Below are 22,973 nucleotides of genomic sequence, written 5' to 3' on the forward strand. Positions count from 1 at the left end.
CCAACACCTTATCATCAATGTTTGAGTTCAAAACATGATCCTCTGCCATAAGCTTCCGACAAATCTACAACATCTTCGCCCGATGTGCTCCTCCGACATGTTCACTTGAAGACCGATCCGGATGTATTCTTGAGAGTTCGCAAACGTCACCTGATTTGGAGAGTTAAAATAGTTTTGTGAGTGCCACCTGTCAAATATTTTATGAACCCATCGTAAGTTTTGACAAAGAATGTCAGATACGTTGTAAGTTTCCATTTATCTATTTCCTTAGTTACTAGGATAGTAATTCATTTTAGGCTGCGATATCTAATTAGTTAGATGTTAACATATATTCCCGTTATCGGTACATGAAAACATGAGATGTCAAATTTTAGTGTCACATGTACATGCTACTAATATAACATAGACTTTACCTTTTCTCTTAACGTTAACAAAAATTATATATACTCCACTGAATTCAGTATATTTGTATGATAATGTTAGTTGACGCTTAATTTTCTTAAAACATTAGCAAAAGTTATATACTATGAGAATTTGGAGTCTGAATTGCTTTATGTGTTAAATGTTTTAGGCGAAGCTAGTGTTTATCGTTGACGGTGAATACAACTCCACACTAGTTACACAATGTTTTGAGTGGCATGATGAGGTAGAAGAAGAGGTTTTTGACAAGATTGTATCTTTATCTGAAAATTCCTCTTTTTAGAAGTTTCGGGCAATATGTAATTGTGTGTTCGTTGAGAGTCTAGAAAGAACAAGAGATGTGGTTTCTTTTTGTTAGAAAGTCTATATGGATGTTTCTTGAGAGTTTACTTGTGTTACCAGTTTTAATTATGTGAAACTAAATTTTAATATCCTCTAAGTTTAGCTGAATACACTTTTGTTTATTTACCATCCTGCTTGTGTTGCATTATTTCTTATATTAAGCATTGATATCTTCTATTATCCCACTCTCTCGTTACTACTAAGGAGAGTCGATTTGTGTTACATTATTAACATATAATGTGAATACTTAACCGTTAACAGTTATATACTTATACACTAAGAACTATATTAGACTATTTGTTACAATTACTAACTCACACAGTTCTCTCTCCTCTCTAGTGTCATCAACATATATATTAGCCACTAATATTCTAATTAACAGTTAAGAAATTTGTTAGCCACTAATGATAACCTCTGAAATCATTTACTATTGATTTATTGAAACTAGTATTTTCATTACATGCTAACATTTAATAGTATCAAGTATTATAATTATCACATTGTACGATAGATACTAAGTTAATACTTACAGCCTATCGTATACCAGTCATGAATTTGTTATCTTTATCTGATCTTACAATATAACATTAGAAATATATGGTGACAAGATGAGACTATATATTCGTTATTTTCTCTTAGGATCTTAGCTAATACTTACATACTAACATAGATAAGTACAGATTTGTTCCCCTTCTTTGATGTAACACTAATTATATAGTTACAATCTAACATTGGAAATATAGGGTCACTAGATGAGACTACTTTAGATTTGTGGTACCTTCTCTGAACTACACAATCTTACATTTGTCTTTCTATATTTTCAATAACCTAGACTCCAACATATTGCATACAACCTAACATTTCTAGTAACAAAAAATATAAATATTACGTTTATGTTATACGATTAAAACCTAAGTTAATATTCACAGTCTAACATTAGTACATACAGATTTGGTTAAACGTTACTTTTATATGTTAACGTGTTCTTCTAAAGTGGTGAGTAGACCATACTACTTCATTCTAAATTTATAAATATTGCATTATATCTTTCTTCTTCTCATGAATCTAAACTCTATCATAATTATAACAAACTAACATATCAATTAAAGCATATAAATATCTCATTGTTGTTCAGTACAACATGCATCCCAACACCACTACATTTATGAACCTATAATATTTCTAACATAATTATTACAATCTAACTAATTGGTTAACAAACAAAAGAAATATCTCATTATATTTTAGCAAAACAACAGCGTGTGGTTTAAAATCTCCTATTAAAGAGCTATAGGTGAGCAGAGAGCTATATATCTAGCTCATATCCGAGAGATATCAACGCATGTGCTTTCTTAGACGACGTGGCGTACCGTCAAGGGTAGTTTTGGTAGAATGCACTAAAAGGACTACACTGACCAAGGATTTTTCGTGCATAAGGGTATTTAACTAATTTTGGTTTCTATTAGGCATATTCATCCAATTGTCTCTAAATAAAATGTACACATTTTTTCTTTTTCTCTCAAACGGTTGCAACAAAATTGTAATGATTCTCACTAAAACTCTCCAACCTCTCTCTAATCTCTTTGAAATTGAAAACATCAAACTTTCATATGAATTTTTCATTTTTTTGTCTAATCTCACTAGTTTATCTTGTTTTTGCAAATTTTTTCATGGTTGTCGTCTTCCACTCATTTAAAGGTAAATCTATAAAATTTGGATATCTATTTTTTTTGTTCTATAGAGGTAGATATATCTAATCTTCCACTCATTTTCTTTCTTTGAAGCCATTTGAACGTTTTTGGATATGCAGGTTTTCAGATCTGGGTCAGACTCTAGATCCTTCTGGGAAGTCTTCTAAAATATTATGCGCCAAGTCTTCTGACTTCATGGAAGACTTCATGAAAGTCTTTTGACGGGGTTTTCTTCCATGTCTCCTCTTTCATAACAGATCTGAGCATTTTGTTAAATCTCTATTTTTGATTTTTTTTCCTTTTGGTAACCTCTTGTTACTTAAAGCTCATACACTTTCCAACCTCTTTCTAATCTTTTTGAACTTAAATAAAAACAAACTTTTTATCAACTTTTCATTTTTTTCTTATGTCTTTCTCACTAATTTATCTTGTTTTTGCATATTTTTTTATCACATGATTCTCATTCTCATCTTCCACTCATTTAAAGGTAAATCTATACATTTTGTATATTTTATGAAGGTAAATCTATCTAATGTTCCACTCATTTTCTCTATTTTGAAGCCATTAAAATGTTTTTGGATATGAAGGTTTTTCAGATCTGGGTTTGGATATGCAAGTTTTTCAGATCAGGATCTGTCTTTGGAAGACTTCGAACTTCCAGGAAGTCTTCTGGTGAATTATATTTTGGAAGACTTTCGAGAAGACTTCCCAAAAGTCTATTTTGTGGGTTCTATATAGATAGATATATCTAAATTTCACTCATTTTCTCTGTTTTAAAGCCATATGAACGTTTTCGGATATGCATGTTTTTCAGATCTGAGTCAGATTTTGGAAGTCTTATGATCTGACAGAGTCTTCTAAAACATAATTCCCTAGAAGAATTTTTGGAAGTCATCTGACGGAGTCTTCTCCCATGTCAAGTGAAATCCAAGCTTATCTTTGTGGAGCAATAATCTCTAACTCCATGTGTAATAGTTTTATTTATGGCATGTTTTGTGATTTATGTGTTTACTCTTTTAGTTGCGATTTTTTTTTTTGTAAATTTGAAGAGATATTAATGAAATTTTTTGTAAATGTGTTCATGTTTACGATATTATCTTGCCAAAAATACTTGAATTTATTGAAGTTATTGATACAACTTCAATAGCAAAACAAATAACACAAACATTTAATCAAATTTACTAAAACCAAGGGAGAAGACTTCTAAGAAAACTTAGTCAAATTCACAAAATATCAAATATTACATAAGTTCAAAGATATAACACTTTCACTAGAAGTGGGAAGTCTTCGGAATTCTTCCGGGAAGTCTTCGGAAGTCTTCCGGGAAGTCTTCTCAGAAGAGTTAAATTTTAAGCGGGAAAATAAAATATAAGCAGGAAATTAAAATTTAGGCGGAAAACTTAAAATTTAAGTGAAAATTGAAATTTTTAATCACATGAAAATTAGAAAGTATATCTTATCTAAGAAAACATATTAAACCATATAACTTGATAATCTTGAAATTACCTAACACTTTTGAAAGTTTTAAAAAATATCTTAAAGTTAGTTAACAAGTTTACAAAAACTAATGTTGAAGACTTTCGTGAAAGTCTTCTCGAATTAGCTAGAAAAATTAATAAACATGAATGTTGCGAACCTCATAACTAAAATCAATTAAGTTATAAATTTCATTCAAGAGCCCCAATATCGATTAATATACATGAATTAACAAGAAAATGTTAAAAACACTTTATATTTTTAAGAAAATGAAAGTTTATTAAACATTGACTTAGAGATGTGTCTGCGAGAAGACTTCCAAGAAGTCTTCCATTTAAGTCATTTTTGCAATTGAAAATTTACAAAGGAAGACTACCATAGAAGTCTACTCTACAACATATTTCTTTGGAAGCCTTCCTTTGTAAATATCTGCTTTCTTTTGTTTTTGAAAAGATCTCGAAAATACTAGAAAAGACTTACCTTCTAGGGTAAACATGTTAGTTTTGCAATTGACCGAACTGTGTCAAAAATTTAAATTTTTCTAGAAGACTTACATGGAAGTCTTCCACAAGAAAAATAAAACTTAGATATTACATTTAACTAGACGACTTACATGTAAGTCGTCTCAGATTACTTGTGCAATTGAAAAATAAAATTTTTATATTTAATTTTAATTAGACGACTTCCATGTAAGTTTTCCGTCAGAAGACTTACACGGAAGTTTTCTGTGATAACCAAGCTTTGCCCAGAATCTCGAAAAAAAAATCTGGAAGACTTTCGGGTAAGTCGTCTTCCGGAAGACTTACATGGAAATCGTTTAATTAAAATTATATATTTAATTTTATTTTTCAATTGTAAAAGTAACCCGAGACGACTTTCACCGACCTCTTCCACCGAGAGTTTGGAAGATTTACAGGAAAGTCTTCCGGCGGAAGACTTTCGTGTAAGTCATCTAGAGAAAGTCAAACTTCTGACACAATCCGGTCAATTGCAAAACTAACTTGTGTATTCTAGACCACTTACGAGGAAGTCATCTCTGGTATTTTTGAGATTTTTTTGTTAACAAAAAAAGTTGGAAGACTTTCAGAGAAGTCGTCTCTAAAAACACACATAAAGTCAATTGCAAAACTAACCTCTGTATTGACAAGAAAACTTCCGTATATGTCTTCTACGATCAGAAGACTTACACGGAAGTCTTCTGACAAACAAATCAGGAAAAAAATCAGTTACATACTTTCAACCAGTGAGATAACTTGATTAGCTTCTCCTATCACATAGAACTTCACCAAGAAACAGACCCATTTGTTAATAACCAAGATTCATGAATTTGAACCTTACAGCGTAGAATCAAAATCTTGGTTTTTTTTATGAATATAGAGAGAAATTCTGTCTGGCAGAACTTTCTTTAATCTCTATCATAAGACCTTAGAAATTATCTTGTAACTGACATTACATAAGCTGATGGGCCTGAACTGAGACATCTCGTTTGGCTTAAGTGTCTTTGTGATAAGACAAATATTTGCATCATTTAGTCCATTGGCCATCGTCCCATCAAAAAGGAATTTATTAACCATAAGAGCTAAATCTTCCTTTAAAATATCCCAGAATTTCTGATAGAAGAGAGCTACCATCCCATCTGGTCCTGGGGCCTTCTCTGGATGCATCGCAAAGAGTGCTAATTTAACCTCCCATTCTGTGACCGGGGCAGTAAGATTGTCATTCATCGGCTCAGTAATAGTCGAGGATACCTCAGATAGCGCCTCCTCTATATCTTCTGGATTAGAGGCCTCAAAGATTTGCGTAAAGTAGCTAGTAGCAATGGTCACCAACCCTTCCTCATCCTCAATGACATTTCCATTTGCATCAAGAAGCTGAGTGATTCTATTCCTTGCTCTCCTTTGCTTAATAAGTTCATGGAAGAATTTTGTGTTTCTATCTCCCTCCTTGAGCCAGAAAATTCGACTTTTTTGTTTCCAAAACATTTCTTCTGCCTTAAGAGCATCAGATAGTTCCTTCAATGCTTCTACAATTTCCTCAGTTGTAGCATCATCATTCGCGTACAAACCTTCAACTTTTTCTTTAAGCTCTTCCACCAGTCTTGCTGAGTTCACATTGTGTTGTCTCCTTCACTCGCTGAAAGCTTTCCGGCAGCTAGATATATGTTTCATGATATTTGCATTAGGGGGAAGATCAGAAGATTTCCATCCTTCAAGAATGACTTGCCGTAGCTTCTCATTATCCAGCCACCTTTTATCAAACTTGAAGTTTTTAGATCTCCTCATTGGTTTTGTGAGGATGTCTACAAGAATCGGAAGATGATCTGATCCCCATAACCTCATGTACTTTACAGTTGAATGAGGAAACTTCTCATGCCAATCCGCATTTCCTACTGCCCTATCTAGACGGCGTCTAACAGTAATTCATCCAGCTCTCTTTCCTACCGATGAGAGCATGTTCCAGTAAATGGAAACTCCAGCATACCACAGTCATTTAACATATGCTTGAAAGGTAAATAAAAGTTGTCAGAGTGTTGACTTCCGCCTTCCTTTTCATTAGGTCTAGTAATTTCATTAAAATCTCATATCATGAACCAAAGTCAATTTGTTTTTGTTGAGAAACGCGAAAGACGTTCCCACACTTGTTCTCTTCGTTCAAGTACACGATCCCCATAAACAAACGTCATAAATACTTTTATTCCATCAATGACTGCCTCAATGTCAATCATTCTGTTATTCGACAATAAAACATTAACTTGAAATTCATCCATATAAAAAAGAGCTAAACCTCCGCTGAGACCAAGTGGCTCAACGGTAAACAAATTATTAAATCCAAAGTCGGCCTGGATGTTTTGCAACAACAGCCTCCTATGCTTCTTCTCAGTAAGAAACACAAGTCCCAGGCGATGCTTCTTACACATCTCCGTAAGGCGTCGAACTATGAGGTCGTTCCCAATCCCTTGACAATTCCAACTGGGTGTCCTCGTTAATAAAGGTGGGATGGGTTTTTGGACCCCATCGAACCATCATTTTTGGACGACCCAATTGTTATATATAGTAAATCAAAGGATGAAAAATTGTTAAGCAAGCTTCTTGTTTTTTCTTAAATGCAAAATGAAAAACTTAAAAAAAAAAACTGAAGACAGAAGAGCAAATGAAAACATTTTTCTAAAAATAGATTAGATTCAGATGAAATATATCATGCATGATAGAGTGAAGATACAACATATACCTTTTCATCTAGGCAAAGGAGGGTGATTCCCATAAATTCATTATTTTCTTGATGTTATGTGAATCCCAAAAGCAGATGAGGCCAACAACAAAGAAGTGAGGCCAAGTCAGAGAGCGTTGGAGGCTGAGTGGCTGACGGCTGTATGGGAAACAACAACAAGGTAGACATTTTCCAAGATGGCTTCTGGATTTTCAAGTGAAGATAAACTGAGAGAGGGTGTTTGTGGGGCGTGATTCCAGTCATTAGCCTCTCCTATTTATATGGTTTGAGGTTTTTATCGATTTATCACATGCATGAAGCTTCGATTGTAAATGGAGGGGAGAGAGAGTTAGTGGGAATTAATGATTTCAATGTACACTGAAGATCCATTGTATATATTAAGAGTGAAACATTGAATGAAGAATAAGAAAGAGACGAAATTGAAGAAATAGGGGAGATCAAAAGTTGACAAAACGAAGTTTCTATTGTAACAATGGCGAAGACAGTGATGCTGGATCGTCTAAGATGGAGGCGACTTCAGATCTAATTGAGTGAAACCTTAAACTCATAGTTTGAATGTCTTTGGGTTGAAACGACAACATCATTAATAAGTAGGCTTGCCAATGGGCTGGAAGAATTATTGAATTCGTTTATGGACCTATGGCGATGATATATATATATTGGATAACCCAAACTAAAAGACAAATAAGATATCGAAAACACAGCACAAAATTAATTTATCTAAGGAATATTTATTGTTTCAGTGGAACCCACATAACTGACAATCATAATGTAATAGATGTTTTCTGCAAATCATAATAGTAGAGTATGTGTTGTGGAAAAAAATTTCAAAGATAATGTGAGTTATGAATCTAGTCGGGTTATGACCGCCACGTAACTGACAATCATAATGTAATAGATGTTTTCTGCAGATCTTGTAGTGAAATGCTAACCACAGTGAACAATTGAGTTGTACTGGCGTGTGAGAAAGGGATAGAATGTGTAAACAATGACTCGCCGACTACACTATATCCGGTAAAGAGGTTATAATGTAGTATATGTTTTTCGTTGTGTTCATTAGTATATACTTTAGTTTGTAATTTTTTTTATGTATTAATCATTGTTTCAAATTTGTAAACATTTGTAATTTAAAATGAAATACAGTTGCAAATTAATATATTTTTTATTTCTGTATTATATTCTATTATAGAATATATATAGTATAGAAACGTAAGACGGCATGTAATATATTTGTTGGTATTCCACATGTTACATTGTTACCACCGCCGCCGATTGATTGCACTATATTCTCCTCCACCACCGTCTCCAATCAGTGTCTCCTAACTTTCAGCACTTCTACAATCGCTAGTAGTTTCATCATCGCCACCTTCTTTTCTTTTAGATATATGGTTATTTGACAAATTCATTCTTAATACTTTCTAATTCGCGAACCTGTTCTGTAATTCATATTTATATAGTATAATTTAATATTACAAAATATTATGTAGTATTTTCATATTTTAATTTTATTTAAAATATTACATTTTATATTTGGGTTTTTTTTAGTGGTTAGGGTTTAGGGCTTAGTATATAGGAAATGAGGGTGAATTTGGGAGTAAAGCTTATAATTTAAGGCAAATTAGTTATTTTCATAATTTTTTGATAATTTAATTAAATGTTACTATACTATATCATGTTTTAATGATGACAAAAAATATATCATTTTTAAATTTATTTATATTTTGGTTTATATACAATTTTCTAATTTATTAATTTTGCATCATTTATTTTTTTTAACTCTAAAATCAGTTCCATACTATTTTGCATTCATTGTTTCACGATGTGGTTGTTGAGAAGATGGACTAAACTCTTAAGTAAATAGAATACACTCTTTATTGAAAACAACTTCTATTTTTATCCACCTATTTTATTGTCTATAGTATGTATGTATGCAGTAACTAAGTGAGTGACGTTGCGTCTTTGTATAATTTGATAAGAAACAATGTCCTTTCACTCTTAGCCAATACCTCCAAACATCAACGTCGCTACTTACTTGGCAATTTAGAAAACTAACCTTTTAATTTTAATCCCAAATGATAAAACCGTCTTAATTAACCTCATTTAATTCAACTACATAAACGAATAATCATTATTTCGTTAAGAAATTATTATAAAATCCAAAAGAAAATAAAAATTGGTAAAAATATTTTTTTTATGGAGAAGTAGGAAATTTATCAACGTGAATCAATATAGTTAGAATACAATATTGAGTTAATCCAAGAAGGTGGATAATAATAGGAATTGATAAAGAGCCGGTCCCCTTTTTTATCTTTTTATTTTTGTAAATTAAATCGGTCTCTGTTTTGCAAGTAAACGACCAGCAAAATTGCTAGTTCTTCGAGCAAACACATGCGATGATGAAGTGAATTTTGTATTCTAAAGACAAATAACACATAGATAATTATGAACAATATCCCGTCTTTGATGTTGGATAATATTAATCAAAACCACTGAATTTCCTTCAGAATAATATTTGAAAACACTTGTTTCTTTTAAGTTTTAAGGTTAGTATTAATTTAACTAGAGTTTTTTTTCCGCGCATAGCGCGGATAATGCCTGTAAATATATATTATTTTGATGTTTAATTACAATGGAAACTATTTTTTCTCATTTGTGTTTAAGAAAAACTTTATTCGTTATATCACTGAAAGTTGTTTTGTGTTTTGCAGTATATTGGTAATTAGTTTAACTTTTGATACTGTAAATTTTGTGTGCAGTTTATGTAACCAAAAAATATGATTTGCATACATAACTTTAGAAAGTTGAATGTCTTTATTGTCACTAGGGGCTTATAACTTTATAACTTGTTTACAACATATTAGCCTATTAGCCTTATTTGGTTACAAAGTTTGTTGTGACAGTGATAGTGTTCCAAAACATGGAACAAACTATAATACATATTGTTGTGAAGAGAAGTAACCCATGTCGAATATTATTCTTATAACTAATACATTTTTTTACCTTTTGGTTTGTTTATTTTAACTTTAAAAAAAACTTATTTCATTATTGTTGGTTATCTTCCAACCAATTAATCTATTTATTCTTCACAACACGTCTTGCTTCTGTTACGAAAAGGAAAACACTTGCAAGTTAAATAGTCTATTATATATGTGAGGGTGGATTGGTCACTTTTCAACGAACACCAACACACCGGCCAAGTTTTTTTTTTTTAAATAGATATGAAGCTGAAACCAAATAATTATTTGGGTGACAATTCAATATGGTTCGACCGGATCAAATCTAATTTAATAATCTGGTTAAATATTTTTTAAAGAAATTTAAAAGTAAAGATAGTAAATATGATATATAATTAAAATATAAATACATATCATATATAAAACATTACATATAAACTATATAAACATAAAAAGTGATACTTTGATAAATACCCTATTTATTATTTAACTTTTGAAACTACATCTTTCTTTTTCTTTTTGAAATCTACTGTTTTTAATATGTGATAACTGGTAAGACATTTTAATCCTAATTTTAGTTACATTTAAAAACAATTAAGAGCTTAATTTTATATTTGAATTTATTATTTTAATGTTTGAAACTGATATGTGTGTGAGATAAATACATATTAGTATTTTAAAAACAATTGGATAAACTTTCTGAAGTATTATTAGGGTTTCTCAAACTTTTTCAGTTCAAAAGTCAATAATTTACACTACAACATTGTAATCAAATTTATATTCCTTATAAAAATATATTCCTTATTCATACAATCTTTTTAACGTTTTCCACTAAGTCAATATTTATTATTTCATTTTGTTATAAGTTCAATCTAATATCATATTGGTTTTTATTTGATATTCATGCATCCTCTATAGTGATTGTTGTTGCTCAGATAGTTTAAGCTTTGTTACTTGTTTTAATTTAAAGCAAACATTTGATTCTTTTCTTTTAAATATGGTTTTCTTTAGATCATTTCAATAAATATGTAAGATATATAGTTCAAAGACAAAACTGGAAAATAAAGGGAGAAGGAGATGTCAATAATTTGAAATCAAACAATATAATTGGTGGAAAATGACTTCATTTTTAGTGGAATGTCAATTTGGAATTTGAGGAACAAAAAAAACAATAGCCCAACATCCGTCGATTCTGAAACTCTGAACAGATGCTTCTTGATATTGTTAAACCTTCTTATTTTCATTTCAACTGCTTCTTGCTTCCTCCCTTCTGCTCCTTGGCAAACAACAAAAAAGTGTTCAATACAAAACTTATACACATTTTGGAGTTTTTCTTTATATGCCCTTTCTTATCCGAGTAAATGTTCATTAGTGTATAATATCGAAGTGTGTTTTGTTTTGTGACACCAGCAAAAGTTATCTAAATACGTTAATACCCAGAGCTTGCAAACAAATGTCAACCAAGATTGGGGTGGATTAAGATGAAATATGCTTTTATATAGGAATGGTGATAGAACCATATATATTTTCTATTAAAAAAGACTAAATGAAAACAAAGCTTTGCGAGAAAGTAGATGAGTCTTCATTTGGCTATCTTAAGCATATATGCTTTGGGTTCCTTCTTAAGCTCCCTCTCTGTTGTTGAAACATGTGGCTCCTTTGCTGAGCTCCCGACCGTGTGTTCATCAGCTCCTGTTGTTTCAGTAAGTGGACGCCACAACTGCCTGTGGCCTGATCAGTTTCAGACAGCTTGTGGCGTTTTGAGCAGATGCAGGACACACATGTAGCTCCTGGCATATCGTCACCTAGGTTGTTGTCCCTGCCCTGTCCAAACGCATTATAAGATATTAGACTGTATGTTAAAAGGAAAAGTACATAGTATGAGAAAGAGTTTGTTAACATGTAATGCCAAAGTTGCAGTAGGGCTAAGCTAGTAGCGATCAAAGAAACATGTGTGCATAAAACTAACTAACCATGAATAGATGGATGATAATAACCAAAGCATCAACGACCTATTCCCAATCTTTCTTAAGATCCAAGATGTTGCTGATTTGATGCACCGCCTTATAAATAACAGAATGTTAGATTAAAAAAACGATGTTGTTATTGGAGATTATTGTAATGAAAAGTACTTACCTCATAAGCAACAGTTTTCTCAAGCAAGGAAGCATGATCATCCCAAGTGATTTGATGAAGCTTAAAGTAGCAGGACTATGACTAATGAAGATCAACACAGAGGATGGACAAAAACTGCAACCCTCCAGGATGAGTATTTTAACATCTCAAAGAGAGTTTCATATGTAGACTTGAGACTCTCCAATCTCTGACCAAGCCCGCCCCCGCTGAGTCAGGCCGTCCCGGGTTCACCTTACACGTGTTGGGTACGTTTCCCAGGCGTACCCGAGCCGTATCCGTCCCCCCAACGAACCCGGTACGTGAGACGGCACCAAGTTGGCATACCCGTGCAACCTAGCTTGAGAGTATGTCTCAGATTCCACTCAATGCGATAGGAAACAGTAGATAAAGCCTCATTATTTGTAGAATGAACCTCACCATCGTCACCTAAAGTGCAATCCATCTATTGTATTTGTAGAATATCAATTAAAATACAAAAACAAAAGATCTACTGGTGGATTCTCAACTGCAAGATATTGCCTAATGAGTTCTTGGACTTGCTCTCTGTTAACATCATATTCTTAGGCTAAAGCAAGCAGTTATTTCACACCGTCTTGAAGCTAGAGGCTATAGTTTCCCTATAATCATTTTGAGGGTAAGTAAGAACATGGAAGAAGCAATGTAAAGATAGTTAAACTTGATGTAAAGAAAAGAATTTTTCTTTTGAATTAAATTTAACATTCAATTAAAAAAAAAATGTAAAGATAGTTTTATTACCTCTTGAAAATCAATAACAGTATAGTGTCTGAGACCATGATTATGCAAAATTAAAACGGCATCAGTTCAATTACCTTCCTCAGGTAACATAAAACCCACTGAGCTTGCACCAGCTCCCTCTTTCAGCATATGTTTAGAAGTGTTAAGGCGATGAACAAAGATGGAACCTTGGAGAAGCGTTGACTGAAAATTGGTAAAAGCATGAAGAAGGGGATCAAGTTTATGAGTGTAACCAGCCTAAAATTGGAAGATATACGGGATGGAATATGATGCAACCTTTTCATCAAGGAGGAGCATGTCTACACCCATCAGCTCACCGATTTTCTTCATATTGCGCACTTCCACGTAGGAGACGCGTCACCACCGTCCGAGAACACCCACGGCCTTCAAATCGGAAAGAACATAAGAGATCCCACCATTGTTGTAGGATATATTTGTAAGGGCGATGGTAATGAATCTGGTGAAGCAGTGAGATTTGGAGATGGTTGCATCACTATTTATTGTATAGAAAATTAGGGATTTGCAAAGGAGGTGGGAGAAGAATAATTAAATTCGACCTAACGGGAAAACTTCACCGAGCGAGTTAATGGTGAAACTTAATGAGATGGTGTCAGTGATGAAGAAGGCGTAACATATCGTTCTGGTTTCTATAGTGGAAACTGGAAAGAGAGGAATAGAGACGATGAGAACGGTCAAAGAAGGAAGAAGCTGGAGTGGGCTTCGTAAGAGGTTTGGTTCACTTTGATATATTTGATTTGGCAGGCCCATTGAAACAAATAATTGAATATTATAGAGGAGAAGCCCAATAATACCCAAATCCGTGTGTAACGTAGCAAAAAGCAATCTCTCTATTGGACGATTTTCCAAGCTGACGTAGACGTCCTCCCTGAGACTCACCTTTTATTACTTGTTTGATTATATATGAGAATTGAAAAGGTTTAATTATCAAACAAAATTTAACTAATGTATTAGATCAATTGTCTCTGATAATATGATAGAGAATATTTTAAAGAGAGGACCGAGAGGCAAGCCCTGAAAATGTTGTAATCATTAATTATCTATCTATATATATAAAGAAGAGTTTTCTTCACTCCTAGTTCATCCACATAGGATGTCACGTCAGAAAGTCGAAGGCTGTCGTCGTGCCACGTGTCCCTGCATTCAAAACACATCACTTTTTAAATTAATATATCTCTTCGAATTTCCATACATACAAGTATTATGTAACTGGCATTTTCATGTACATCAACAAGCGCTTATATGTATATAAAGAGATTCATCGCAGCCACTACATATCCTGACAATACTTTAAGCTCTTTTTAAAACAATTTTTAGTTATGGTCAAGAGATAAAACAGACGAAAGACTGAACTTGCAGGTAGATAGTAGAGTAACATAAGACATCGTCATCCTTTCTCAGTCACGAGCGCATCTAACATTACCTACGCCGCCTGACATCGGGTTCGTTCTGCTTATGTATCTGTAAAACATCCAAACGTTGTTTTTTTGGATCATTGAAAAGTATTTGTATTCAGAGATTATATGTTTGTTAGTATTGATTGTATATGATGTTTAGGCATATATATTAAACAAGTATGTTTACAAATACAAAATAGTACTCGATTTCTGTTACATATTGTAATAGTGGATTAGACTATAAAGGAAAAAATGTGTTTATAATATGTTTTAGATTTTAGTTTGAGGGAAAGAAAAATAATAATAATAAATAGATGTAGTATATTATACGGGGATTATTATGATTTTGAAACTAAAACAAATATATAGGAAAATTGCACATTTTGGATGCGAGTGCAATTCATATTAACCGGGTTTAGTTTAGTTTAGTTTAGAGTGCAATATTATCCTCAAAAAAAATATTTAGATAGAAATTATATTTATATTCACAAACTAGATAATTTATGTTTTATAAAAAAAAAAAATTTGTGTACATTAATTATTTTACTTAATTTTTTAAAAGTTATGTTTTGAACTTTGGAAATAATATTATCACTATTTTATAAATATATTCTTAATTTTAATATTTAAATATTAGATGTAATAATTTACAAGAAATGTCTTCTTTTACTATCAATTTGAGATGTTAATATATTCATATTTTAGATTTACATAGATTTTTAGTACAAATATCGAAAAGTATATATAGTTATTCTATTAACTAACTTGTACTATATCATAATAAAATAATTTTAAAATAATAGTTAGTTTAATATGTATTTTGCTGATTTATAATTTTTTTGTACATAATAATATATAGTCGTATAAGTTCTATTTGTGCATAATATTCTATAGCCAGATTAAAATTTTATGTAAGTATAAATATATAATCATCAAAACATACTATTCCTCCGTTTATTTGGTGTGTTTTACATTTGATTTAGTTTATCTCTACCAAATTACTGACATAACATAAAACAAAAATAAATCTTTAAATATAACATAAATATAAAAAAACAACAACAAGTACTAATAGTATCAATGACATTATCCTAAACAACTACGAAATATATTTTTAGTGACTAAGATTACCTCAAAGTTAAAATTTGATTTTTCACAATATTAGATACTCTGACATAAAAAAAGAATTCTGGTAATTAAAAACTCAATATCTTTCTCTTAACATAATCACACTTACAACCAACTGAACATAGAAGAAAATTTACACAAAATTATGTATTTCATAAAAACCAATATATTGAATTTCGCGCGTAACGCGGACCTGCCATAGTAATATATAAGTACATGTTTTCTCATATGAGGTTATAATTAACATACGTAGTTGACAACAATTAAACTGTGATCAGAGCCGGTTCAGTACTGCTATGGGCTTTAAGGCAAATATTTTTTCTTTCTTTTGCCTTTTAAATTTTATATTTATTTAATTTTAAAATATTTTCAAAACTTAATAAGTAATATTTTTAATATTTTTTTATGAAAGTAAAACTATATAAATATAAATTATTTTGGGTCCTTTTCAATTTTATTTATTAAATTTTAATTTTTTGCAAACTATGTTCTTCAATTTGAGGAGATGTAAAGTTTTTTCTTGAATGATTTTCATTCCGGCTTTGTTTGTAATATGTAAGAGAGTAACATACAATTGACCATGATTGAAGACCAGTTTTGGTGGATATATGAGAATTTCTTTTAAATTTTGTTCTTGGCTCTTTTTCTCCATGCGTGGATTTGAACAAAAAAAATATATAATATGAACAAAAATATTATAAACTGATAACTTAGTTTATTTTACAAAAAAATAACTTAGTTTAATTTTTCAATTAATTTTAAATATGAATAAAAGCATTATAAAATTATAATTTTGTTTTATATAAATATAGCTAAAATATGATGTTTCCATATACTTATGTATGTTTATAAAATATATATATTTTATTATATATAAGTAAACCATGCATTTGATTTGTATTTAGTTATGTAACTAATTTTTAAAAAATACTTATATGTCTTCTCATCAAATAAGCTACATGCTACATGTAGAAACTAAAGCAGGGGAATAATTTTTTTTTAATTTTATAAAACTTAAAAACCGCATTGAATATTATATATGTTAGAAAAATTCAATATTTTTTTAATTCTTTTTGCATTTGGGACTATTTGATAACATGTTTATTACTCGTTTCATTTTTGACTCCAATCACTTACTCTCACCATTTAATTTATATTATATGTTTCCCTACATCATCAAATGGGTTTTATGACCACAATGTACAAATTCCAGTTAATTATGTCTACAGTCTTGTTAGCTAAACCCATGCTTTTCTAACTCACGCCGAAAACGTATCTCATGTCTTTTTGTTTCAATGCAAATAAAACCAACAAATGCAATTAGGAAAAGGAGGTAATGAACTAATACGATCATTTTAAGCCGAATTGGACTTTCAATATAACAAACAGAGATTGTTATATCGGCAATTCTTTCAAATTGACCTTTTTAAGTTTTTTGTCACAAAAATAAAACTCAAAAAATAAAATCACCAAAATAGATTTTTTATTTTGAAAATTTTAATATTTTTTTAGTTTTTAAAATTTGAAATCATACCCCCAAAACCGCACCCCTTAACTCGAAACCCTAAACCCTAAATCATAAACCCTAAACCCTAAATTCTAAATCATAAACCCAAAAACACACCCCTTAATAAAACATTTTGGTCATTTTGATACTTGGGGTCTATATTTGTGATAAAAACTTTTTTAGGTCTATCCTAGAGAATTTCTCTTGTTATATTCTCAAATTAAAGAAAAATAAGGGATAAGTAGGCATACCTGTTCGTCGATAAAGAGCATCTCTAGTCCATAAAGGTTTCACCTTTTGCAATGTTTCTGGTTTCCTAGAAGTGGATCAAGAGCTCTGATTTCGCTTGATCCGGCTGGACCTGGTGAGGCGTCGCTGTAGTAAAAAGCTGAGATTTTCCGGTATAGCTATTTCAGAGTAGGTTTTGATTTTGTGTGGAGTTAAGGAGTAGAAGTAACGATTTATATAGGAGGAGGATGAATGGGAAGTGGAAAGAAACAATCAAGAGGAGCTTAAAGACCTTCATTGATTGATCAGTAATGTCTTAAGGTTACGTTTAGTTCAGAGAGGAACGGATGAGGGAGAAGAAGTGGAGCAGGTGTGGGGGGGGGGGGGGGGGGGAGGGAGAGATCGACTCATAGACTCAGACGAAAATAGAGGTTGGCAAGGTGGGCTTGTTATAGGCCGAATTAAAATATTAAGACAGCCTACGACAAAGAAACGAAACCCAGTTTTGATCAGTCAAAACAACAGTACTGACGTGGCGGTATAAAAGCTCTTGATTGGTTGATTTTTATAAATGACGTGGACACCCTAGCTAATGAGGATTAGCAACTTTAAGTATTGTAAGACTATATAATATTTATTGATCCTATCAGATTCGCCTCTTTCCAAAAAATTCTAGAGGTAGTTGCTCATTACGTATGTGTGGAGCAGCGGCAAGAAGAAAGTACAGACTTTTCTTCATCTCAGTGCTCCGGTGAAGATGTGAAATGGCAAAGCAAGGACTTTCGCTACTTTCTTGAGAATAGGACTGCACGTGAACAAAGCAATAACCCACACTTTTAAGGGGGTCATGGTATTGGAGCTGTTATGTTCCATCCATATAACTTCAACCTGTTTGCTTTGTGGAGAATCCAAGGGAAGGCTTGACTAAGGAACATTCAAGTAACAACGTTGTGTATGAAATACACTTGATATCTTGGTCTAATTCTTGATGTCGAGTTTATCTCCACTTGAAATCAGTTCTGTCTCTACGAAAAATATATATTCTCATGCATTTACTTATATTTTACTGCAACTATAATAAAAAACCTACCAATCATATAATATAAAAGGCAAGCATCATAATATATAAACTTATGACCAATCGGAAAAACTAACATGTTGAATCTATATATACCTAAGCATATTATAATAATTAAGTAACTACAAGCTCGGCTTTGGACTTGAGTTTTGTAAGACCTCAAACAAGCTCTGTTTCATCTGTTTTTAATTGATACGCGTCCGACTCACACATGCTCTATCTAACTGAGCAGTCCTGCATTACCTGACAAGGCATACTGGAGACGTCTCCATTCCCACTCTATCGCAAACTAGAACCTTCCTACTCCAAACAAAGAATAACTAAAAGAAAGTAGTGTATCGGACTGAGGCACCGGTCTAGGCTAAAATGACAATTTGGTTTTCAATGTGTGAGGCGATTGACTGTTAGTTTTGGGCATGCTACCCTTTTTCGTCTGCTCTAGAAGATGAAGACAAATTATGTGAAGACCGGAAAAGAAAGGACATAAAATAAGAATAAATCACCAAAATCATAGTATATTCTATTTGTAGCGAGTAGCTGCATCTATGAAAGGAGAAGAATAAATTAAATGAAAAGACTACTTTTACCTTATATTTAAAAAATGAAAGAATAAAATAGACGAAGATAATATTATTATTTTTATCCAGACATATTGTTTACATAGAGATTAATTAAACATCTCAAATATTTATATCAAAGCGACTATCAAACCGCATTAAAATTTATCTTTCAATTGTTTCGATTAAATCTAATAGCTCAAGTTTTGACTCCCACAATTACAATATAGTGTGCAGATCATTCCACAATTTTTCAAACTACCATAAAATAGCAAAATTTTTGACAATATTAAAAATAATAGTTTTACGCATACAAAATTTACCATTATATTTAGTTATAGAAACATAAGTGAACGAGTCTAAAGCTTTCACATATTGGATGAGCAAAAAGTTGGAACTTTTTCAAAATTAGATTCGGTAAAAGCGGAACACAATAAAATGAATTGCTTAAATTAGCTATTTTAGCTATATATATAGATATGTCTGTTGCCAAAACAAAAATACATCACTTTTCCTTTTAGAGTTTAAAACCATTATCAATTCACTTCTGTCATATACGATGAGGAAAACCCCTCAACCCTCGTTTACAGTTTTGACTATCTTCATCATTCTTGTGTTAGGTTTGAATTTATATTTTAAGTTTACTTTAACATATAACATATACTCGTTATAAAATAAACTGATATTGAATATATGATTTTGATATTTTTAAAATATCATTATGGCTATATTGTGTAATAGACATCATAATTTATATAGTGTAGAAGTTATTATTTCAAGTATCTCTTTTATGTAAATTTCATAGCATACATAAGAACCGAGTTTGGAGTTTTTTGTATAAATATATATGGTCTTCATAATTTATGAAAAACTATAATATAGAAATGGTTCCACATATTTTCACTTTTTATCATCTATCTTTCAGTTGTTTTTTAAAAACATACAAATTTGGTAATATGTGTTTTTCATAACTATTAATGCCTTTTTAAGTAAATTTATATAATATATTACGTTATATTTGTACATTTTGTAGTAATATGTTAATTTTTCAAAATAAAAAATAATTAAAAACATATTTATATGTTACTCTCACTTTATTAGTAATATTCAGAAATGATTCATAGTATATCTTCACCAAAGAAAAAAAATATTCTGTTGATTAAATCATATATATGCTCATTTTTTTCTTTACTTCAATATCTATTTTTTTATTGGTAATAATTATTAAAATAAAAATTTCAAAATCAGTCTTTTTTATTTTCATAAAAAATGTATATTTGTGTTACAAAAATTATATTCAAGAAAAAGAGAAAATTAGTAATATTTTTTTCATTTTGACTAAAAAATCCGATATTCTATATTCAACAGGAATAATAGCAAATGCACAAGAAAAGAGAAAATATTGTGATGAACAACAACTCCCTGTAAACAAAAATGGGTTGTGTGTTGATTCTGAATGTCAAGCTAAGTGTCGTGAGAAACGTGGAGCTAAAGCGAAGAGTACATGTTTTGGGTCAAAAGACAGAAAACCTATGAATTGCATTTGCGCAATTCCGTGTTAACGTTCTGGTTAAGTATGGTGAATAAATATGATGCTCAAGCTCAGCTCAACCATGATATCTTTGAAGTATTTTTTACATTTTTACTCTATTATTCTCTTTAATAGAACAAACACTATAGTATTTTTTATTGGGAGCCTTATAATAAAGTATTGAAGGTGACATATAAATAAAGTATTGATATGTTTGAACCGGATTTGTTGCATTATTTACAATAATGAATAACATAAATGTTAATCAAGACACAATGGTTAGTAAAATCAGTGAACTTTTGTCTTTTTATTGTATTTAGTTAATTCCGGCCAATTGAAATTAAGATCATGTTTACTTATATTTTTCTATTAGGGGTAAATAATATTACTGTCCACAAAAAATAAGAATCTAAATGTGAATTTCTGAGATTTAAAAAAAATAGAACGATGACAAACCATTCTTTCAAATTTGACCCCAATTAAAACACCGTATGTTCCTCAAGGAAAGTAAGACAAACGAATTATTTTTTTTTTTGCAAAAAACTAACTAACTGAATGTAAAAGTAAAACTACTCTTTGAGTTTAAAGATGAAGATTCCACAAAGAGGATTTACTCAATCAGGGTCTTCTTTTTCGTCTTTTAAAAATAAAACCATCGGCAAGAAAAAAGATTCACAACAAAATATGCCGTAAGATTGGGAATGAATTACCTACTAATGCTATAGAATCCTAGACTATGATTTTATCAGTTGAAGAAAGAGAAAACTTAACGTCATTTGTTACCGATCAAATTGATATCCCTAAAATTGTGAGACAAATCAAGATTTGCTCATATCTGAATCAAAAACATAGTCTACACAGATTATGTCTAGTGATTGTGATGACAATTACATACATGAAAATCAATCTCTTCTCTTCTTCTTCTCCATCTTCAAGTATCATCAATGTCTCCAACACCTTCTCTCCGCCGCAAAGACGAGAGTTTGAGTTCAAAACATGATCCTCTGCCATAAGCTTCCGACAAATCTACAACATCTTCGCCCGATGTGCTCCTCCGACATGTTCACTTGAAGACCGATCCGGATGTATTCTTGAGAGTTCGCAAACGTCACCTGATTTGGAGAGTTAAAATATTTTTGCGAGTGCCACCTGTCAAATATTTTATGAACCCATCGTAAGTTTTGACAAAGAATGTCAGATACGTTGTAAGTTTCCATTTATCTATTTCCTTAGTTACTAGGATAGTAATTCATTTTAGGCTGCGATATCTAATTAGTTAGATGTTAACATATATTCCCGTTATCGGTACATGAAAACATGAGATGTCAAATTTTAGTGTCACATGTACATGCTACTAATATAACATAGACTTTACCTTTTCTCTTAACGTTAACAAAAATTATATATACTCCACTGAATTCAGTATATTTGTATGATAATGTTAGTTGACGCTTAATTTTCTTAAAACATTAGCAAAAGTTATATACTATGAGAATTTGGAGTCTGAATTGCTTTATGTGTTAAATGTTTTAGGCGAAGCTAGTGTTTATCGTTGACGGTGAATACAACTCCACACTAGTTACACAATGTTTTGAGTGGCATGATGAGGTAGAAGAAGAGGTTTTTGACAAGATTGTATCTTTATCTGAAAATTCCTCTTTTTAGAAGTTTCGGGCAATATGTAATTGTGTGTTCGTTGAGAGTCTAGAAAGAACAAGAGATGTGGTTTCTTTTTGTTAGAAAGTCTATATGGATGTTTCTTTAGAGTTTACATGTGTTACCAGTTTTAATTATGTGAAACTAAATTTTAATATCCTCTAAGTTTAGCTGAATACACTTTTGTTTATTTACCATCCTGCTTGTGTTGAATTTGTTATCTTTATCTGATCTTACAATATAACATTAGAAATATATGGTGACAAGATGAGACTATATATTCGTTATTTTCTCTTAGGATCTTAGCTAATACTTACATACTAACATAGATAAGTACAGATTTGTTCCCCTTCTTTGATGTAACACTAATTATATAGTTACAATCTAACATTGGAAATATAGGGTCACTAGATGAGACTACTTTAGATTTGTGGTACCTTCTCTGATCTACACAATCTTACATTTGTCTTTCTATATTTTCAATAACCTAGACTCCAACATATTCATACAACCTAACATTTCTAGTAACAAACAGTGTAAATATTACGTTTATGTTATACAATTAAAACCTAAGTTAATATTCACAGTCTAACATTAGAGCATACAGATTTGGTTAAACGTTACTTTTATATGTTAACGTGTTCTTCTAATGTGGTGAGTAGACCATACTACTACATTCTAAATTTATATATATTGCATTATATCTTTCTTCTTCTCATGAATCTAAACTCTATCATAATTATAACAAACTAACATATCAATTAACAAAGCATATAAATAGCTCATTGTTGTTCAGTACAACATGCATCCCAACACCACTACATTTATGAACCTATAATATTTCTAACATAATTATTACAATCTAACTAA

The 22,973-nt window shown here is 31.2% G+C and overlaps 1 protein-coding gene across 8 annotated transcripts; it reads right to left on the minus strand.

The window, feature by feature from the left end:
* Positions 1 to 11,567: 11,567 nt before the first annotated feature.
* LOC106337403 lies at positions 11,568 to 13,699 on the minus strand. Of its 8 annotated transcripts, none has more exons than XR_001269004.1 (5): positions 13,280 to 13,699; positions 13,004 to 13,186; positions 12,248 to 12,864; positions 12,085 to 12,174; positions 11,568 to 11,935 (listed from the first exon to the last, which is right to left on the minus strand). XR_001269004.1 is itself a non-coding variant. In XM_013776502.1 (4 exons), exons 2-4 carry the CDS (start codon positions 12,286 to 12,288, stop codon positions 11,702 to 11,704), a joined length of 360 nt encoding a protein of 119 aa, XP_013631956.1. In that variant the 5' UTR covers positions 12,289 to 12,673; positions 13,078 to 13,273; the 3' UTR covers positions 11,568 to 11,701. The 8 variants fall into 8 exon arrangements, 2 of the variants coding, with proteins under 2 accessions (XP_013631956.1, XP_013631955.1); XR_001269003.1 differs by having other exon boundaries at positions 12,248 to 12,673; positions 12,754 to 13,186; XR_001269005.1 differs by having other exon boundaries at positions 13,078 to 13,186; positions 13,280 to 13,698.
* Positions 13,700 to 22,973: the final 9,274 nt, after the last annotated feature.

The sequence above is a fragment of the Brassica oleracea genome, chromosome C4 (assembly GCF_000695525.1).
Source record: "Brassica oleracea var. oleracea cultivar TO1000 chromosome C4, BOL, whole genome shotgun sequence".
In the NCBI taxonomy this organism is placed as follows: domain Eukaryota; kingdom Viridiplantae; phylum Streptophyta; class Magnoliopsida; order Brassicales; family Brassicaceae; genus Brassica; species Brassica oleracea.

Excerpts from the sequence above, each read along its gene's own strand:
- LOC106337403 (XM_013776502.1), bottom strand. The coding sequence starts at position 12,288 with ATGATCATGCTTCCTTGCTTGAGAAAACTGTTGCTTATGAG. Across the intron at positions 12,175-12,247 it reads AGAAAACTGTTGCTTATGAG|GCGGTGCATCAAATCAGCAA; the intron begins GTAAGTACTTTT and ends GTTATTTATAAG. Across the intron at positions 11,931-12,084 it reads TTATCATCCATCTATTCATG|GGACAACAACCTAGGTGACG; the intron begins GTTAGTTAGTTT and ends TGGACAGGGCAG.